Source organism: Pseudorasbora parva, chromosome 10 (genome assembly GCF_024679245.1).
Source record: "Pseudorasbora parva isolate DD20220531a chromosome 10, ASM2467924v1, whole genome shotgun sequence".
In the NCBI taxonomy this organism is placed as follows: domain Eukaryota; kingdom Metazoa; phylum Chordata; class Actinopteri; order Cypriniformes; family Gobionidae; genus Pseudorasbora; species Pseudorasbora parva.
The window spans coordinates 48,540,057-48,556,683 of NC_090181.1; the positions used below are offsets into that span (position 1 = coordinate 48,540,057).

The following is a 16,627-nucleotide window of genomic DNA, read 5'->3' on the forward strand; positions in this document are numbered from 1 at the left end:
TTTTTCCTTTTGTTGAAAATTAAATCTAAAAGTTTTTGCATAAAACAGGCAAAATGATCTCCGAATGGGGTGAGAGAAATAATCTTATTTCTGATTGAAATCTTGTTTCTTGTTTCCGTCCTAAACTGAATTAAGAATTTTTTTATAATTGGACTGGAAACGACAGAAATACTAAATAAGAAGAGCATGTTGTGCGGTGTACTGTCCTCCTCTTCCCCGCAGTAGAAGTGAATGAGAGGAAGAGATGACTGAACTTCCACTGTCCCTTTAACACCGTAAAAAATATTGTTGGCTTAACTTAAAAAAGTAAATAATCTGGTTGCTTTAAAATTTTCTGTTTAATGAAATAAAAAGTTTGAGTTGATAGAATGAAGGAAATTGGTTTAATAAATAGAAACTCAAAATATTATTGTTTCTGAACCACATAAACAATGTGATAAATCATGAAAATAGCACAATTTGGCTGCGTCATCACAGATAAAACACACAATCACCCAATATGCTGACACAATCTTTTAATAATATTTTAATAAAGGTTGTCGATTCTCAAAAATGTTCATTGTATTAACTCAAACATTTTATTTCAATGAACTCAATGAACCAGGTCACTTATTTTTAAAATCATTTTTGACAGTGAAGACTTTCATTCATCTTGTGCTCCTCTCTTTCCCTCTAAATATACTGTCTCTTCATCACACCATCTTTTCTTTCTGACACTATTTTCAGTTCATCCTCTCGCTTTAATCCCCTCTGCAGTGTGGATGAGATGATGTTCTGTTTGCAGGTTCGTCACAGATGAAAACACATGGAAGATCGACAGGCAGTTCCTCTGGGGTCCTGCTCTTCTGATCACACCTGCTCTGGACCGGGTACCACACACACACACACACACACACACACACACACACACACACACACACACACACACACACAGAACTCCAGTAGTCTGTATTGAGTCACATGTGTTGTTTGTTGATTTGTCATTGGTTGTGTGTTGTGAAGGGCGTTACTGTGATCAGGGGCTACCTGCCGAATGCCCGCTGGTACGATTACCACACGGTAAGCATTTATCAGCAAGCATGCAAGATTTTAGCAGCATGTCAATGAAAAAAGCAGTCATAATGTAGCGGCTTTTAAACAAACTCAATATTGGCATATTGTCTTCTCTCTTCTGCTGGTTGGTGATTGGTCCGCCAGGGTGAAGCTGTAGCGGTGCGAGGACAGTTTGTGGATATGGAGACACCATTATGGAAAATTAACCTGCACGTGAGAGGAGGACACATCCTGCCCTGGCAGAAAGCAGAGAGCAACACACACTACAGGTCAGGAGGCTGCCCGCCAGCTTTACTAACACTTCTGACATTTCTCTAGAGCTGCACTGGGTTTCTGTCCACAAAGGGTTCTTCCTCCGCAAACAGTTCGTTTTCCTTTATACGTCCAAATTTCACTCTCTCTACGTGTCTTTAACAGTTCATCACGATGTTTATCACGTTTATGATCACTTAAAGGACAGCTCCGGTGAGAAATGCCCCTCGGGGTGATAAACAGATGGTCAGCGAGTAGATCGTTCTCTGGGATGCGGTTTCATGAAATCAAATGTAAAGAGTTTTATCTCTAAACACAGATTAGCTTATAACACTCGTCTATGGGGCATAGAGTAAGTGAAATTAAACCGCTAGTTAATACCACTAACAAGGCTCAAAATATCCTCACACTAACACGCCAGCATGATGAGGGTCCCTACACGCAGACCGAAGCACTGAGAACTCTCGACGACTCGATTCGGCTGGTCACTAGGAGTTAAGTTTGTGAAATCTAATTACATGGAAATGCATTAATTACATCTGTTTATTAAAATATATGGTTGACTGACTACAAGGGAAGAAGGCGTCGCATATGAGACTCACAGTCACAGTTCATCTCTTAGCACAGCGCTCGTGGCTCGACTCGTTAAGGCTGTTTTCCAAGATGGCTGCCGTCTAGAAAAGCGTAATGCACTTTCTTTATAAAGTATCTTCTTATTAAACTGTTTGTCACTCTGTGCCCCATAGACTAGTGTTATAATCTAATCTGTTTTTAGAGATAAAACTCTTTACATTCGATTTCATGAAAATGATCTACTCGCTAACCATCTGTTAATCAGCCCTAGGTTTATTTATCATCGGAGTTGTCCTTTAGTAAGTATTATAATGTCTCTTTTATGCTTTTTCAGATGATTCCTTTCATGCAGTGTGTAATAAAGCTGTTTGTGACGGTAAAACCTCTGCAAAGTTTAAAGATCAAAGTGTAGATTAATGAAGTTTTTGTCTCCTAAATGAACTCACTTCCTGCTGAACCTACGCATGTTTGTAACTCATTTGCATAAGTGCACCCTATGTTCTTGATTGGCTGAACTGCATCTCTTAGCCCCGCCCTTCTCTGAGACTGGAAGAGTTTGATTGGTATTGTTCATGTGGAGGAGACGCTGTTTTCTGCTGAGATCGATACGGTCAAACCCACGCCATCATTACTGTTCATGTCACTGTCAAGAGCTGAGATTCAGATATGGTAATGAGCGTTTGGTTTCTGACCAATCCCAGCAGACTGGGCGATCTGACCTATCAGAGCAGAGCAGGCTCACAGAGAGGCGGGGTTTAGAGAAACCGAATCATTGACTGAAGCGTTAGACGCTGAGAGAAGAGAGCTGATCCCGCAGTGGATGTTATGAGAGAAGTAAAGTGTTTTGTGACCTTGGATGTATGTCAACCTGTTCTTGTAGTCGTCTGAATCCTCTGGGTCTCCTTGTTGCTCTTGATGATGGAGGTTCAGCACATGGGTCCTTGTTCTGGGATGACGGAGAGGGAATTGGTAAGTTGTGTGTGTGTGTGTTTACGGATGGGGCTAGTGAGGAATTTAAAGGGGGGGTGAAACACTCAGTGTCAGTCAGTCTCATGTCAGTCTTGAGTACCTCTAGAGTAGTATTGCATCCTTCATATCTCTGAAAAGTCTTTAGTTTTGTTATATTTATAAAAGAAATACGGGCTGTACCGAGTCTTTCTGGAAAAAACCGAGCGCCTGGAGGCGTATCGTGTGGGTGGAGCTAAAGAATGACGAGGCGTATCGTGTGGGCGGAGCTAAAGAATGACGAGGCGTATCGTGTGGGCGGAGCTAAAGAATGACGAGGCGTATCGAGTGGGTGGAGCTAAAGAATGACGAGGCGTATCGAGTGGGTGGAGCTAAAGAATGACGAGGCGTATCGAGTGGGCGGAGCTAAAGAATGACGAGGCGTATCGTGTGGGCGGAGCTAAAGAATGACAAGGCATATCGAGTGGGCGGAGCTAAAGAATGACGAGGCGTATCGTGTGGGCGGAGCTAAAGAATGACGAGGCGTATCGAGTGGGCGGAGCTAAAGAATGACGAGGCGTATCGTGTGGGCGGAGCTAAAGAATGACGAGGCGTATCGTGTGGGCAGAGCTAAAGAATGACGAGGCGTATCGAGTGGACGGAGCTAAAGAATGACGAGGCGTATCGTGTGGGCGGAGCTAAAGAATGACGAGGCGTATCGTGTGGGCGGAGCTAAAGAATGACGAGGCGTATCGAGTGGGCGGAGCTAAAGAATGACGAGGCGTATCGAGTGGGCGGAGCTAAAGAATGACGAGGCGTATCGTGTGGGCGGAGCTAAAGAATGACGAGGCGTATCGTGTGGGCAGAGCTAAAGAATGACGAGGCGTATCGTGTGGGTGGAGCTAAAGAATGACGAGGCGTATCGTGTGGGTGGAGCTAAAGAATGACGAGGCGTATCGGGTGGGCGGACCTAAAGAATGACGAGGCGTATCGTGTGGGCGGAGCTAAAGAATGACGAGGCGTATTGAGTGGGCGGACCTAAAGAATGACGAGGCGTATCGTGTGGGCGGAGCTAAAGAATGACGAGGCGTATCGAGTGGGCGGAGCTAAAGAATGACGAGGCGTATCGGGTGGGCGGAGCTAAAGAATGACGAGGCGTATCGTGTGGGCGGAGCTAAAGAATGACGAGGCGTATTGAGTGGGCGGACCTAAAGAATGACGAGGCGTATCGTGTGGGCGGAGCTAAAGAATGACGAGGCGTATCATGTGGGCGGAGCTAAAGAATGACGAGGCGTATCGTGTGGGTGGAGCTAAAGAATGACGAGGCGTATCGTGTGGGCGGAGCTAAAGAATGACGAGGCGTATCGAGTGGGCGGAGCTAAAGAATGACGAGGCGTATCGGGTGGGCGGAGCTAAAGAATGACGAGGCGTATCGTGTGGGCGGAGCTAAAGAATGACGAGGCGTATTGAGTGGGCGGACCTAAAGAATGACGAGGCGTATCGTGTGGGCGGAGCTAAAGAATGACGAGGCGTATCATGTGGGCGGAGCTAAAGAATGACGAGGCGTATCGTGTGGGTGGAGCTAAAGAATGACGAGGCGTATCGTGTGGGCGGAGCTAAAGAATGACAAGCACCCAAAGCGGTGACATCCTCAAGTGTGGAGAAGCCCATCGCTATCTCAGCTAATACAGATAATGATCCAGAATCAGATCCGGAGGCTGAAATAAACTGAACAGGAGAAGCAGCAGCAGCAGGACGTCCGTCTCTGTGGTATGGACTGTATTTAGTGGCCTGTCAACATTTGTGTGTGTTTACTCGCAGTTTATGAGGACATGATTCGGTTTATGGACTATTGTATGCGACTAAACCTTAGCAGTAGCAAGCAAAACGGTTTAGCACGTCAGACTAGTGTAACGTTATACAGAGAACAGCAATGGAGTCCGTTAGCGCATTTGACTGACGAAGCGCGCGATCGTGTCGTTTACCGATGTTTACTCACGCGACGATAGCCGACAGCACAGACATCTGAAGCAGTTTAACTCACCGGCTGCTTCCAAAGCAGGACCGAACCTTTATCGCTGGGACTGCTCCGTCAGAAACACACTTCTTTGGTATGATTTGGTGAAGTCCTGACAGCAGAGACCGTGGAGATCCACTTTGAGACGCGACTGAAGCGATGTTGTGAAGCTTCCCGTCATTTCTGCGTTCAAATCGGTTCAAATGCAGCGCTGCCTTCCCAGAATGCTGTGCTGAAGCGCTGAAGTCGCTCGACGTCACCCATAGGAATAAAGTGGAGCGCGGCGCGGACTATAACGACAGAAGTGTTCACGGACGACTGGATCTGCAGCTGAGAGTGTGTATGGGCGTGCGTTTCCGCTCTCGCTCTAGTCACGCGCACACACACCCTACCGGGAGAAGAGCCCGTACGGCCCATACAAGGACCTTCCGCTCTATTAACGTCAAGCCGAGCCATACTCGAAAAAAACTCTCCGAAACTTGAGAGAAACCGGAAGGAGTATTTTTGACACAGAAATACTCCATCAAACGTCCAACATTAGTTTCTGAAACTTTGTCTATGTTTAGGATGGGAATCCAAGTCTTAAACAGAGGAAAGCTCAGTATGCAGGAAACAGCATTTCACCGCGCCTTTAATGTTTTCAAATCAGAAAAGCCATATATGTGGAGCTGGTTATGTAATGCAAATATCAAAATGTATTAGTCTACAATAGTTACTATATTAATTTTGTATTTCTGATGAGCGGTGTTAGATTCATTACTAAAATAATAAACACGATTTAATATAAGGCTCAACATCATTACAGACAATACATATTAGTTTGTGTATTTTTTATGTAGATCATTCTAAAATCAAAGTAATTTTTCTATGTTTTTTGTCGTCTCCTGTTTTAATCTTTTTCTCTCCTTACAGATACGGTTCAGAATAAGCGTTTCCTCTTGACGACGTTCACCGTGTCTTCGGTACGTTCATATGTTTTGAAGAAAGCTGAGTGTGCAGTTCATTCAGATTGATTTGGATTGTGCTCATTAAATCCAACAGGGAATCAAAGATTGTCTCTTTAGCATATTGGATAAGACTATAAATATGCATGTGTGTAACAGCTGTTCTGTGTGTGTATACTGTATTTATAGGGTGTTCTGACCAGCGCGGTTCCCACAGATGGTCTGGCCGAGGCTGATAGGTTGACCCTGGGTCTGGTGAAGGTGTGGGGTGTAACAGAGACCATCACTCGTGTTACCATGAGCGTGACTGGACAGCCTGATGCTGACCTGACATTCACATATAACGCTGAGGTGAGATGCTTCATGCAAACACAGACTTAAGCTTCATAGGGAAGAACCACTGAAACAATTGAGCTATCAATAAGCCCTCCCCTCGAACGCAGCTGAGCCAATGGCAGTTGAGTATCAGTTGTGCTGGGACCGGAACTCGGACATCTTTAGGTTTCAGTGCCATAAAAAAACATTGGAAAATTTGAAGCTCTCATCCGCTTGTGTTACATCATTTAAGGAAAACAGGAAGATCCAATAGCGATTCAAATACTCATCTATTTCTCACAAAATCTGCACAGAGTTCACATAAAGTCTGAAGACCACTGAGGACGAACTGAGTTCGAGACAGACAAAGGCAGATATATACAGAAAGTCCAGATAGCAGGAGAACAGGCAAGCACTGAGACTGGAGGCGAACAGGTGGATGATCTGACAGAACCGTGACGCAGGGAAGCAGTGGGCAACACAGAACCAGCGGTAATCCAGGAACCGGAACAGAAGAAATCACTCAGGGCATGTCCACACTAATACGTTTTCATTTGAAAACGTATATTTTTCTCTCCGTTTTGGCCTTCGTCCGCACTGAGACAGCGTTTTAAGTCAATGAAAACGTATCGTTTTGAAAACGCTCTCCAGAGCGGATAAATCTGAAAACGCCGTCTTCGCGTAGTAATGTGAACTGTGAAAACGGAGGCTATTTAATACGATGACGCGTTTAGCCATGTGATGCAGTCATATGACCAATTCAGCCAGGATGGTGAACGACATTGTACAGCAGTTGTTCTGTATGCTTTCTGTTTTGACAGCCTTGTTAAATATTATTGTCAGTTTGTACATACTGTTAAAAAACTCAGTGCCTTTTCTCGACATTGCCGCAAAATTTCAAAGAGTAAATAAACGAGTAGCGGAAATGACGCAAGTCGAAGCGTCTTGGATTTGCTCATGTGCAGTACGGGGATGTAAGCGTTTTCAGACGTTTCAGTGTAGATTACATTTTTTGGAAAACGATTGAAAATGATAGTGTGGACGCGGAGCGTTTTTAGACGAAAACTCAGTTTTTAAATTTATCCAGATTAGTGTAGACGTAGCCTCAGGAGACACAGAGAGCAACACCAGGGACCCACAGGACAGTCTGCAATGATCTGACAATGAGGCATGTAAAAGACAGGTATAAATGGACAGGATAATGAGTGCAGCAGGTGGAGACGATCAGATCCAGCAATCAGTAACCACGACCCCAACACAACCACACAAACACAGAGAGAACGAGACGCTCCTCCTAGGAGCGCCTCCTGGAGATTGTAATTATCAATAAGGAAGTGATCAGTATGTCCCTCGCAGGAACCCAACTTCTCTCCTCCAGACCGTAACCTACCCAGTCCACCAAGTACTGGAATCTGTGTCACCCCTCCGTCTAGAGTCCAGAATATGATAATCCATATAAGTAGGTTACCAATTTATGAGCCACGGTGAGGGAGGAACCAAAACTGGAAGATTAATGCAAGAGTGAAAAACAGGCTTTAATTTAGAGACATGAAACACAGGGTTAGTTTGAGGCGTACTTCCACTGGACTAAGAATCTTGTTGACAGAATAGGCCCATGAATTTGGGAGCCAGTTTATTACTTACGGAAAAGAGAGGAATGTTCTTAGATGAAAGCCACACTTTTTGAACTATGAAGTAGACTAAGTAGGGAGGCTTAGGCCGGTGGCGATCTGCTTGGGTTTCGGTGCATGCTCTCACTCGGAGCAGAGTCTCACAGGCACTGGTTCATGTGTGACGACACCTCTGGATGAAGGCGTGAGCTGAGGGAACCGGGACTTCGGATTCCAGACTGGGAAAAATTGGTGGCTGGTAACCTAAGCTACACTCAAACGGAGAGAGGCCCCTAGCCGACACTGGTAACGAATGATGTGCTTACTCAATCCATGAGAGTTGCTGACTCCAGGAGGAAGGATTCTTGGAAACCAAACATCGCGAACCTCTCTTAAGATCTTGGTTGGCCCACTTGGTGTGACCATTACTTTTGTGATGAAAACCCGAAAACAGAATAACTGTCGCCCCCCCCCCCCCCCACACACACACACACACACACACACACAACTTACAAGATTCATGTCAAAATTCGGATACAAATTGGGGCCCCCTGTCGGAAACCACATCCATGGGAAGGCCATGTAAATGAAAGACTTGATCTACGACAGCCACCGCTGTCTCCTTAGCTGAAGGTAATTTTGGGAAGGGAATAAAGCTGCTGGGCGGCAGTGGCTCAGTGGTTCATGTAGGTTGTCTACAAACCAGAAGGTTGGTGGTTCAATCCCCGGTTCCACTTGACCAAGTGTCGAAGTGTCCATGAGCAAGACACCTTACCCCAGCTGCTCCCGACGAGCTGGATGGCGCCTTACATGGCTGACATCGCCGTCGGTGTATGAATGGGTGAATGTGAGGCAAAAATGTAAAGCGCTTTGGATAAAAGCGCTATATAAATGCAGTCCATTTACCATAAAATTAACCATTTTCGAGAACCAGTCCACAGCAGTCTAAACAACTGTCTTGCCCTGGGAGGGCTGGAGGGCGGTGATAAAATCTTGCGCGATGTGGGACCAGGGTCTCAAAGGAACAGACAGCGGTTGGAGGAGCCCATCTGTGGAGTGATTAGACGTTTTAGCCATGGCACAAACCGAACTGGCCAAAACAAAATCCCTAATGTCATGAGCCATCCCAGGCCACCAGAATCGTTGCTTAACCTCTTAACGTTCTCAAGGACGTGGACGTGCTGAAGCTCTCTTTGCTTAAATTAGCTCAAAATTACTATCAGATGTAAGCAATTACCTTGCCTTTTTTTCCATCTGTTTTTTGTGTGATTGACTTAGTCAGTGTTGTGTCACAGCTGGGGGTGTGGGAAACAATCCTTTCCCCCCTGACTGAAAAAGCATGGCGTTAACCCAGTCCCAGTATACATAGAAACACTGAGCCGGATTGAGCCGGATTGTCAGTGCAGTATCTGTGAATGGACAAATGACCCAACGCAATGGTCAGAGGTGTCATTTTGAGTAGTGCACATGTAGTGCATGTTTAAATGTAATGGATGTATTGCACAGGCTTTCTGAATTGACAAACGGCTCCGTCTGTTTACTTGGCAGTATATAAAACTTTTTTTTTTTTTATTAATTAGAATTGCAAAACGCCACACAGCAACTTTTTGGCATTGCACCAAGCTAAAATCAACCGTAATCACTAAAAAAAGTAAAGATAAAGTGCTTAAAAAGTTATATGCAAACCGCTTGTTTCCCCCCATGGCATAAACGGATATGACATCTATGTGGGTGTTCCCTAGCCTGCCGTGGTCATCCTCAACTCTAGCCAGAATATGAGTCTGATGCTCCATTGGGCTGTGATTATGGGGCGTGTTTCAACCCAACCAGGAAAGACCTCGATTGGACAGACCTACAACCAATCAGAGCAACGAAGCGACGCATTGTCAAATGTCAACAGAGTTCAACTGCACTGCGTTGCCAAGTCCGCATTTTTTCCGCGGGTTGAAGCGACTGTTATGTGATATATAGACCCATGAGTGCGAATTTTAGCAGGCAGCCTTGCCAAAATAACACACATTTTACCCCCAAACGCCATTTTTACCCCGGAGAACCCCCCGAGAAGCTATTAGGGCTAGTAGGTGGCACGTTTTGTAAAAACTTGGCAACCCTGTCTGCAGGCGCGCTGAAATCAGGCTGGAATACACGATCTTTGCCAGTGTTGTAAAATAATTTAATGATACACAGAGTACTTACCCAACATGATCATAATTTCTGAGAGAAATAGTGAAGGTGATGCAGATACAAACAAGCTCTCCGTTTAGGATTAGAACAAATAAAATCCAAGCCCCTTTGTTGACGTGATGATTACGGTACTGTTGATCATCTGTCCGTCATCGGCTAAAGCCCGCCCTGATGATCTCATTGGTCAGTTTCTGTTGATCATCTGTCCGTCATCGTCTAAAGCCCGCCCTGATGATCTCATTGGTCAGTTACTGTTGATCATCTGCCCGTCATCGGCTAGAGCCCGCCCTGATGATCTCATTGGTCAGTTTCTGTTGATCATCTGTCCGTCATCGTCTAAAGCCCGCCCTGATGATCTCATTGGTCAGTTACTGTTGATCATCTGCCCGTCATCGGCTAGAGCCCGCCCTGATGATCTCATTGGTCAGTTTCTGTTGATCATCTGTCCGTCATCGTCTAAAGCCCGCCCTGATGATCTCATTGGTCAGTTACTGTTGATCATCTGTCCGTCATCGGCTAAAGCCCGCCCTGATGATCTCATTGGTCAGTTACTGTTGATCATCTGTCCGTCATCGTCTAAAGCCCGCCCTGATGATCTCATTGGTCAGTTACTGTTGATCATCTGTCCGTCATCGGCTAAAGCTCGCCCTGATGATCTCATTGGTCCGAACAGTTTCTGTTCGGGGATAATTACTCCTCTATGGAGCAAGGCCAGACCGAATTGCCCGACCTAAAATTTTGGTGGGTGGGGCTGAGTTCGGCTGGCATCCAGGCTAAGTGTTCCCAGTAATGCAGACTAAGTCTGTGTGTTTGTCCTCACCAGCGTCTGTCAGATGAATGCTGCTGTTTCCCAACCATTCACTCAAATACATTTCATTTCTCTTCATCATTTCTCCATTATGAGCTCATTGACAGAAATGGCCTACAAACACACATGAGTTTAAACTCTTAAAGGAATAGTCCACCCACATAATAAAACATTCTTCTTCAAATGTATTCACCCTCATGCGATCCAAGAAGTAGATGAGTTTGTATCTTCACGGGGAAAGGTTTGGAGAAATGTAGCATCACATGACTTGCTCACCAGTGGATCGAGTGTCCGAACAGCTAATAAAACATCACAATAATCTACTCCAGGCCTTTTGGAGTAGATAAAAGATTTATTTTGTGAAGATAAAAGATTTTTTACTTTAAACCATTGCTTCTAGTCCATAATACATTAAAACCAATGAAAAAGTCTGAATCAGGAGAGAACAAACAGTCTAAAATAAATGGATTTTGATGTGAGAGGACAACATATGATGGACTTTTTCACTTGAGGAAGTGTTATTTATGGACTTTTGGGTCAACTATTCGTTTAAAGAGGATTTCCTTAGCAACTGACCATGAGCGTGTGATTTAGCTTTGGTTCTGTCTGTAAAACTGCATGCCAAACTCTTCCTCTTCCTCTTCCTCAGGTTCAGGAGCTGCAGTTTGATGCCACATCCCAATCTCACACCATTGAGAAGCCTTTCACAATCAGCTGGAGCGCAGATTAGACTCGGACACCAGTCTATTGAAGTGCAAGCGCAGGATTATTTACCTTCATTCATACATGTTCACTCAACCAGTTCTTTATTTAGCATTTCCACTGGAAGCTTTTTATGCTAGATATCATCTGGAATTAAAATTTAAATGATTTCTCCTAAAAATAAATATGATACAGCAAAACATTACAGTTTAAATATAATTGATGAGAGAATGATATAGGATATATGTAGGTGTATACACCTTTAATCTTTTAAACCTGGTTATTAATTAAACAACACATGACATGTTCCTTTCACCTTTAGTAACTAAGTTCAGTTCAAAAAAGGAAACAGAAACAAAGGCTATAATTGCCAGGAGATTCTGTAATGTGGTCCTCCATAGACCTTATCCACAGCAGCCATTTTTGAATAAAAGCAAAGACATGCATCTCTTCAGTGGCTGGTACTGTTATTTCATGTGACTTTGGATTGTTCTCTTGACAAAACATCGCAAAATCTTTTCAAGAATGTTCAAAAACTTAACATGAGCAGTGGAAAGTTATAAGTTATCTGGGGCCTTATTCAGTTTTTCACAGCAGATGCCACTGAAAACACAGCATATGTATCCCTCACAGCCTCACCTTCATACCTGTCATGGCACTGCTCACATACACTCTTGAGTAAGTAATCACTTCATCACACATACTATTATATACTGTTTTTCGCCTACGAGACATTATTCAAACATTATTATTTTTTATTTGAAAAAAATCACACATTAGATTAGAGTTCAGTTCTCACTATTAACTAACTATTAACAATGAATTTTACCTCAATAAACTCCTAATTTATGCTTATTAATAGTTAGTAATGTGATTGTTAAGCTTAGGTATTGATTATTAATAAGTTAATGCAGAATAAGGCATTAATATGTGCTTTATCAGTACTAATAAACAGCCAATATCCTAGTAATATGCATGATAATAAGACACTAGTTAATAGTGAGAACTGAACACTACACGTCTCAGGTTACGACAGTAACCCTTGTTCCCTGAGAAGGGAATGAGACCCTGCATCTAACGACACTTTGGAGTCGCTCCCTAACTGTAGCGTGTTTGAAACATGAATTAAAGGGGGGGTGAAACACTCAGTTTCAGTCAATCTCATGTCAATCTTGAGTACCTATAGAGTAGTATTGCATCCTTCATATCTCCGAAAAGTCTTTAGTTTTATCATATTTATAAAAGAAATATGGGCTGTACCGAGTCTTTCCGGAAAAAAACGAGTGCCTGGAGGCGTATCGTGTGGGCGGAGCTAAAGAATGACGAGGCGTATCGAGTGGGCGGAGCTAAAGAATGACAAGCGCACCCAAAGCGGTGACGTCCTCAAGCGTGGAGAAACCCATCGCTATCTCAGCTAATACAGATAATGATCCACAATCAGATCCGGAGGCTGAAATAAACTGAACAGGAGAAGCAGCAGCAGCAGGACGTCCGTCTCTGTGGTATGGACTGTATTTAGTGGCCTGTCAACATTTGTGTGTGTTTACTCGCAGTGTATGAGGACATGATTCGGTTTATGGACTATTGTATGCGACTAAACCTTAGCACTAGCAAGCAGAACGGTTTTGCACGTCAGACTAGTGTAACGTTATACAGAGAACAGCAATGGAGTCCGTTAGCGCATTTGACTGACGAAGCGCGCGATCGTGTCGTTTACTGATGTTTACTCACGCGACGATAGCCGACAGCACAGACATCTGAAGCAGTTTAACTCACCGGCTGCTTCCAAAGCAGGACCGAACCTTTATCGCTGGGACCGCTCCGTCAGAAACACACTTCTTTGGTATGATTTGGTAAAGTCCTGTGACAGCAGTGGCGTGTAAATCCATTTTGAGACGCAACTGAAGCGATGTTGTGAAGCTTCCCGTCATTTCTGCGTTCAAATCGGTTCAAATGCAGCGCTGCCTTCCCAGAATGCTGTGCTGAAGCGCTGAAGTCGCTCGACGTCACCCATAGGAATAAAGTGGAGCGCGGCGTGGACTATAACGACAGAAGTGTTCACGGACGACTGGATCTGCAGCTGAGAGTGTGTATGGGCGTGCGTTTCCTCTCTCGCTCTAGTCACGCGCACACACACCCTACCGGGAGAAGAGCCCGTACGGCCCATACAAGGACCTTCCGCTCTATTAACGTCAAGCCGACCCATACTCGAAAAAAACTCTCCGACACTTGTGAGAAACCGGAAGGAGTATTTTTGACACAGAAATACTCCATCAAACGTCCAACATTAGTTTTTGAAACTTTGTCTATGTTTAGGATGGGAATCCAAGTCTTTAACAGTGTAAAAAGCTCAGTATGCATGAAACAGCATTTCACCGCCCCTTTAAATAAAATTCCAGTCCTTATTGGTGTTATGTCATGATGTAGTATGTGACGGCATACACAGAAGCTATAAAGGGATACCACACATAGTGCACACAGCTCTTCGTGATGAAGCAATCGCTCCAGACGTGACGAGGTGTGGTGGCGAGACGCAGTGTTTCATTCCCTTCTCAGGGAACAAGTGCAACCCGAGATGTTCCCTTTCGTGGTAACTCACAATGCGTCTAACGACAATTTGGGGAGTACCCACTATGCCACAGCGAGGCTCACGCCTGCCCTAGTGTGAAGCTAGAGAGTAGGCACACTTAGGACACGAGCACCCTTGCACAAGGCCTCACAGGGAGATGCAGACTATAAAATCTGATGGTGTGACTTTCTCCACTGCGAAGACTTCTCCAAGTAAATCCTCAATGGCCTAACCGGGTAGAGCAGGGACTACAATTTGCATTCCAGTTCCATAGGGAGAATCATAAATATGCTCATGAACAGCAAAAAGCTCAATATGATAGAAAGGCCAAATACACCACGTACAATGTGGGAGACTTGGTTTGGCTGAATGATCCTGCTCATTCTCGATGTAAACTGGCCCCACGCTGGAAAGGACCGTATATTGTAACACAAAATGTTCAGCCTGCCGATGGTTATTCTGTGCTGTATGCTATTCAGCCAAAAGGTTTTCCTGAAAAGACACCCCAAGTGGTACACCATAACCATCTTAAACCCTACTTGGCTTCAACATGTCACGTATCAGATACATCGTCTCCCATTGCACAGCCTGTTGAACAGAAAGTACCCTCTAGTACTTCTAATTCCTCTACACTTGCTGCCCAAGAGAACTTGCCTTCTGTCGTTTTTACTGCAGGAGTCCCCAATCAGAGTTCAGCTAGGTCTTTGCTGTTAGGACAGCCCCCACTGAACCTAACTCAAAACACTGTGCAGCTTAATGTCCCACAGTCTAATGACACAGCAAGCTCAAAAGTGGACCGTCTTACCGCCATGGCTCCAGATGCTGTTCTAGACTCTTAGACCGTTAGGTCGCAGGCCTGTTAAATTCCCTGCAAGGTTCAAAGACTATGTTGTGCGTAAAAAAAAAAAACATTTTCATTGTCTCAGGTGGAATACAGGCCATATTTTTTATTGAAAATTGTGGTCGCATTGCACCAACAATCTGCACATTGCTTTGTCCGGTTTATTCATGACCGTTTACTTTCTGTATGTTGAAAACGTGGCAAGCAACCTCATATTCTTTTAACATGGGGTAACTAATATGAGGTTGCTTGTTTAATGTTCATTGTATTCTATTTTTTATTTTGTTTTACATTATTTCTATTCGCTATCAAGGACTTTTATTTTGGTGTTGAGTCCCTGGGGAGGACGAGAAAAATGTGAAGGGGATGGGCAAAAAGGAGGAGTGGTGAGCGCAGTGCCTGTGCGGGCGTAGCGTGTGGTGCTGCTCATTAAAAAGTTATTAGCCGTTATGATTTGAAGTCCATCGTCTTTACTGATGTCAGTCCATGCACAGTTAAACCCCACGCCTTACACTAACTATAACTACACAGTGATTGGCTTATAGTGAATCGACTGAAGGCAGTGGTTTCCCTATGATCTTGGATGCTTTCTTGACAGTCTGCTGTAGTTTTTTCTTTGTTTGGCTATCTGTGCTACCATACCATACTGTTATTGATGATGTAATGATGGACTCGATCATAGCGGAATAGAACAGAACAAGGAGCTGATGTCTGATCCGGTATTTTTTAAGCTGTCTGAGGAAGTAAAGTCTTTGTTGAGCCTTTGCAATGATTTGATTAGTATTAGTTTTCCACTTCAGGTTATTGCTAATGTGTGTTCCTAGGAATTTAAAGGAGTCAGTGATGGTGATTGAATTGCCATTTATCTGTATTGGTTTTTTAGGAAATGGCCTACGTCTAAAGTCAACACTGAATTCCTGGGTTTTGGCTGTGTTGAGCTGGAGGTCATTGTTCGAACACCAATTTACAGCTTGGTCCACCACCATGCGGTACTGTGTTTCATCATTGTCTGAGATGAGGCCTAGAATGGTTGTGTCGTCCGCATACTTTATTATTTTCACTGAAGTATTCATGGATCTAAAGTACGATGTATAAAGGGAAAAGAGCCAAGGGGAGAGAACAAAGCCCTGAGGAGCTCCTGTACTGAGGGTGAGAGGGTCTGAGGTATTAACTTTCACCCTCTGTGATCTCTTCCACAGGAAGCTCCTTATCCAGTGGCATATGGCTGGGTCAATGTTCATGTCCAAGAGTGTAGTAAAGAGTTTAAATGGGTTAATAGTGTTAAAAGCGGAACTAAAGTCTATGAACAGGATGCGTGTATAGGTGTTTGGTGATTCCAGATGTTGCAAGGTATGGCGGAGTGCTATGCTGATTGCATCCTCAACGGACCGGTTGGCTTGGTAGGCAAATTGATAAGAGTCCATCTTCAAGGAAGTGCAGGATTTCAGGTATGCCAGAATAATCCGTTCAAATGCTTTCATTACCACAGATGTCAGGGCAACTGGTCTGAAGTCATTGAGGCAGGTGATCTTTGAGGACTTTGGCACAGGAATAATGATGGAGCATTTAAAGCATTGTGGGACTGTACATTGGCTTAATGAAATGTTAAAAATTGTGGAAAAAACAGGCGCCAATTGGGCTGCACAATGGCTAAGCAAAGCAGGACTGATCCCATCCGGCCCTGCTGCTTTCCTGATCTTAAGCCTCTTAAATGTAGTTCTCACCTCATCCTCCTGGATGCAGAAGGGTGGTGTTGAAATGGGGTCGGGGGGAATGACTGGTGAGGTAGGTTTTTCAAATCTTGCATAAAAGTT

General features: G+C 44.2%; 1 protein-coding gene across 5 annotated transcripts in view; it reads left to right on the top strand.

Moving 5' to 3' along the window:
• Window positions 1-11,857, top strand: part of LOC137091666 (sucrase-isomaltase, intestinal-like) — a 55,178-nt gene extending 43,321 nt beyond the window's left edge. For 3 of the 5 annotated variants that reach the window (XM_067456296.1, XM_067456295.1, XM_067456298.1), the window contains 7 exons: window positions 785-869; window positions 1,003-1,059; window positions 1,198-1,322; window positions 2,759-2,847; window positions 5,753-5,802; window positions 5,974-6,135; window positions 11,351-11,857. In XM_067456296.1, coding sequence (XP_067312397.1) covers window positions 785-869; window positions 1,003-1,059; window positions 1,198-1,322; window positions 2,759-2,847; window positions 5,753-5,802; window positions 5,974-6,135; window positions 11,351-11,431 — 649 coding nt within the window. In that variant the 3' untranslated portion in view covers window positions 11,432-11,857. Of the gene's footprint in view, window positions 1-784; window positions 870-1,002; window positions 1,060-1,197; window positions 1,323-2,212; window positions 2,725-2,758; window positions 2,848-5,752; window positions 5,803-5,973; window positions 6,136-11,350 lie in introns of those variants that run through there. The other 2 variants (XM_067456297.1, XR_010908117.1) reach the window with 2 other exon arrangements.
• Window positions 11,858-16,627: the final 4,770 nt, after the last annotated feature.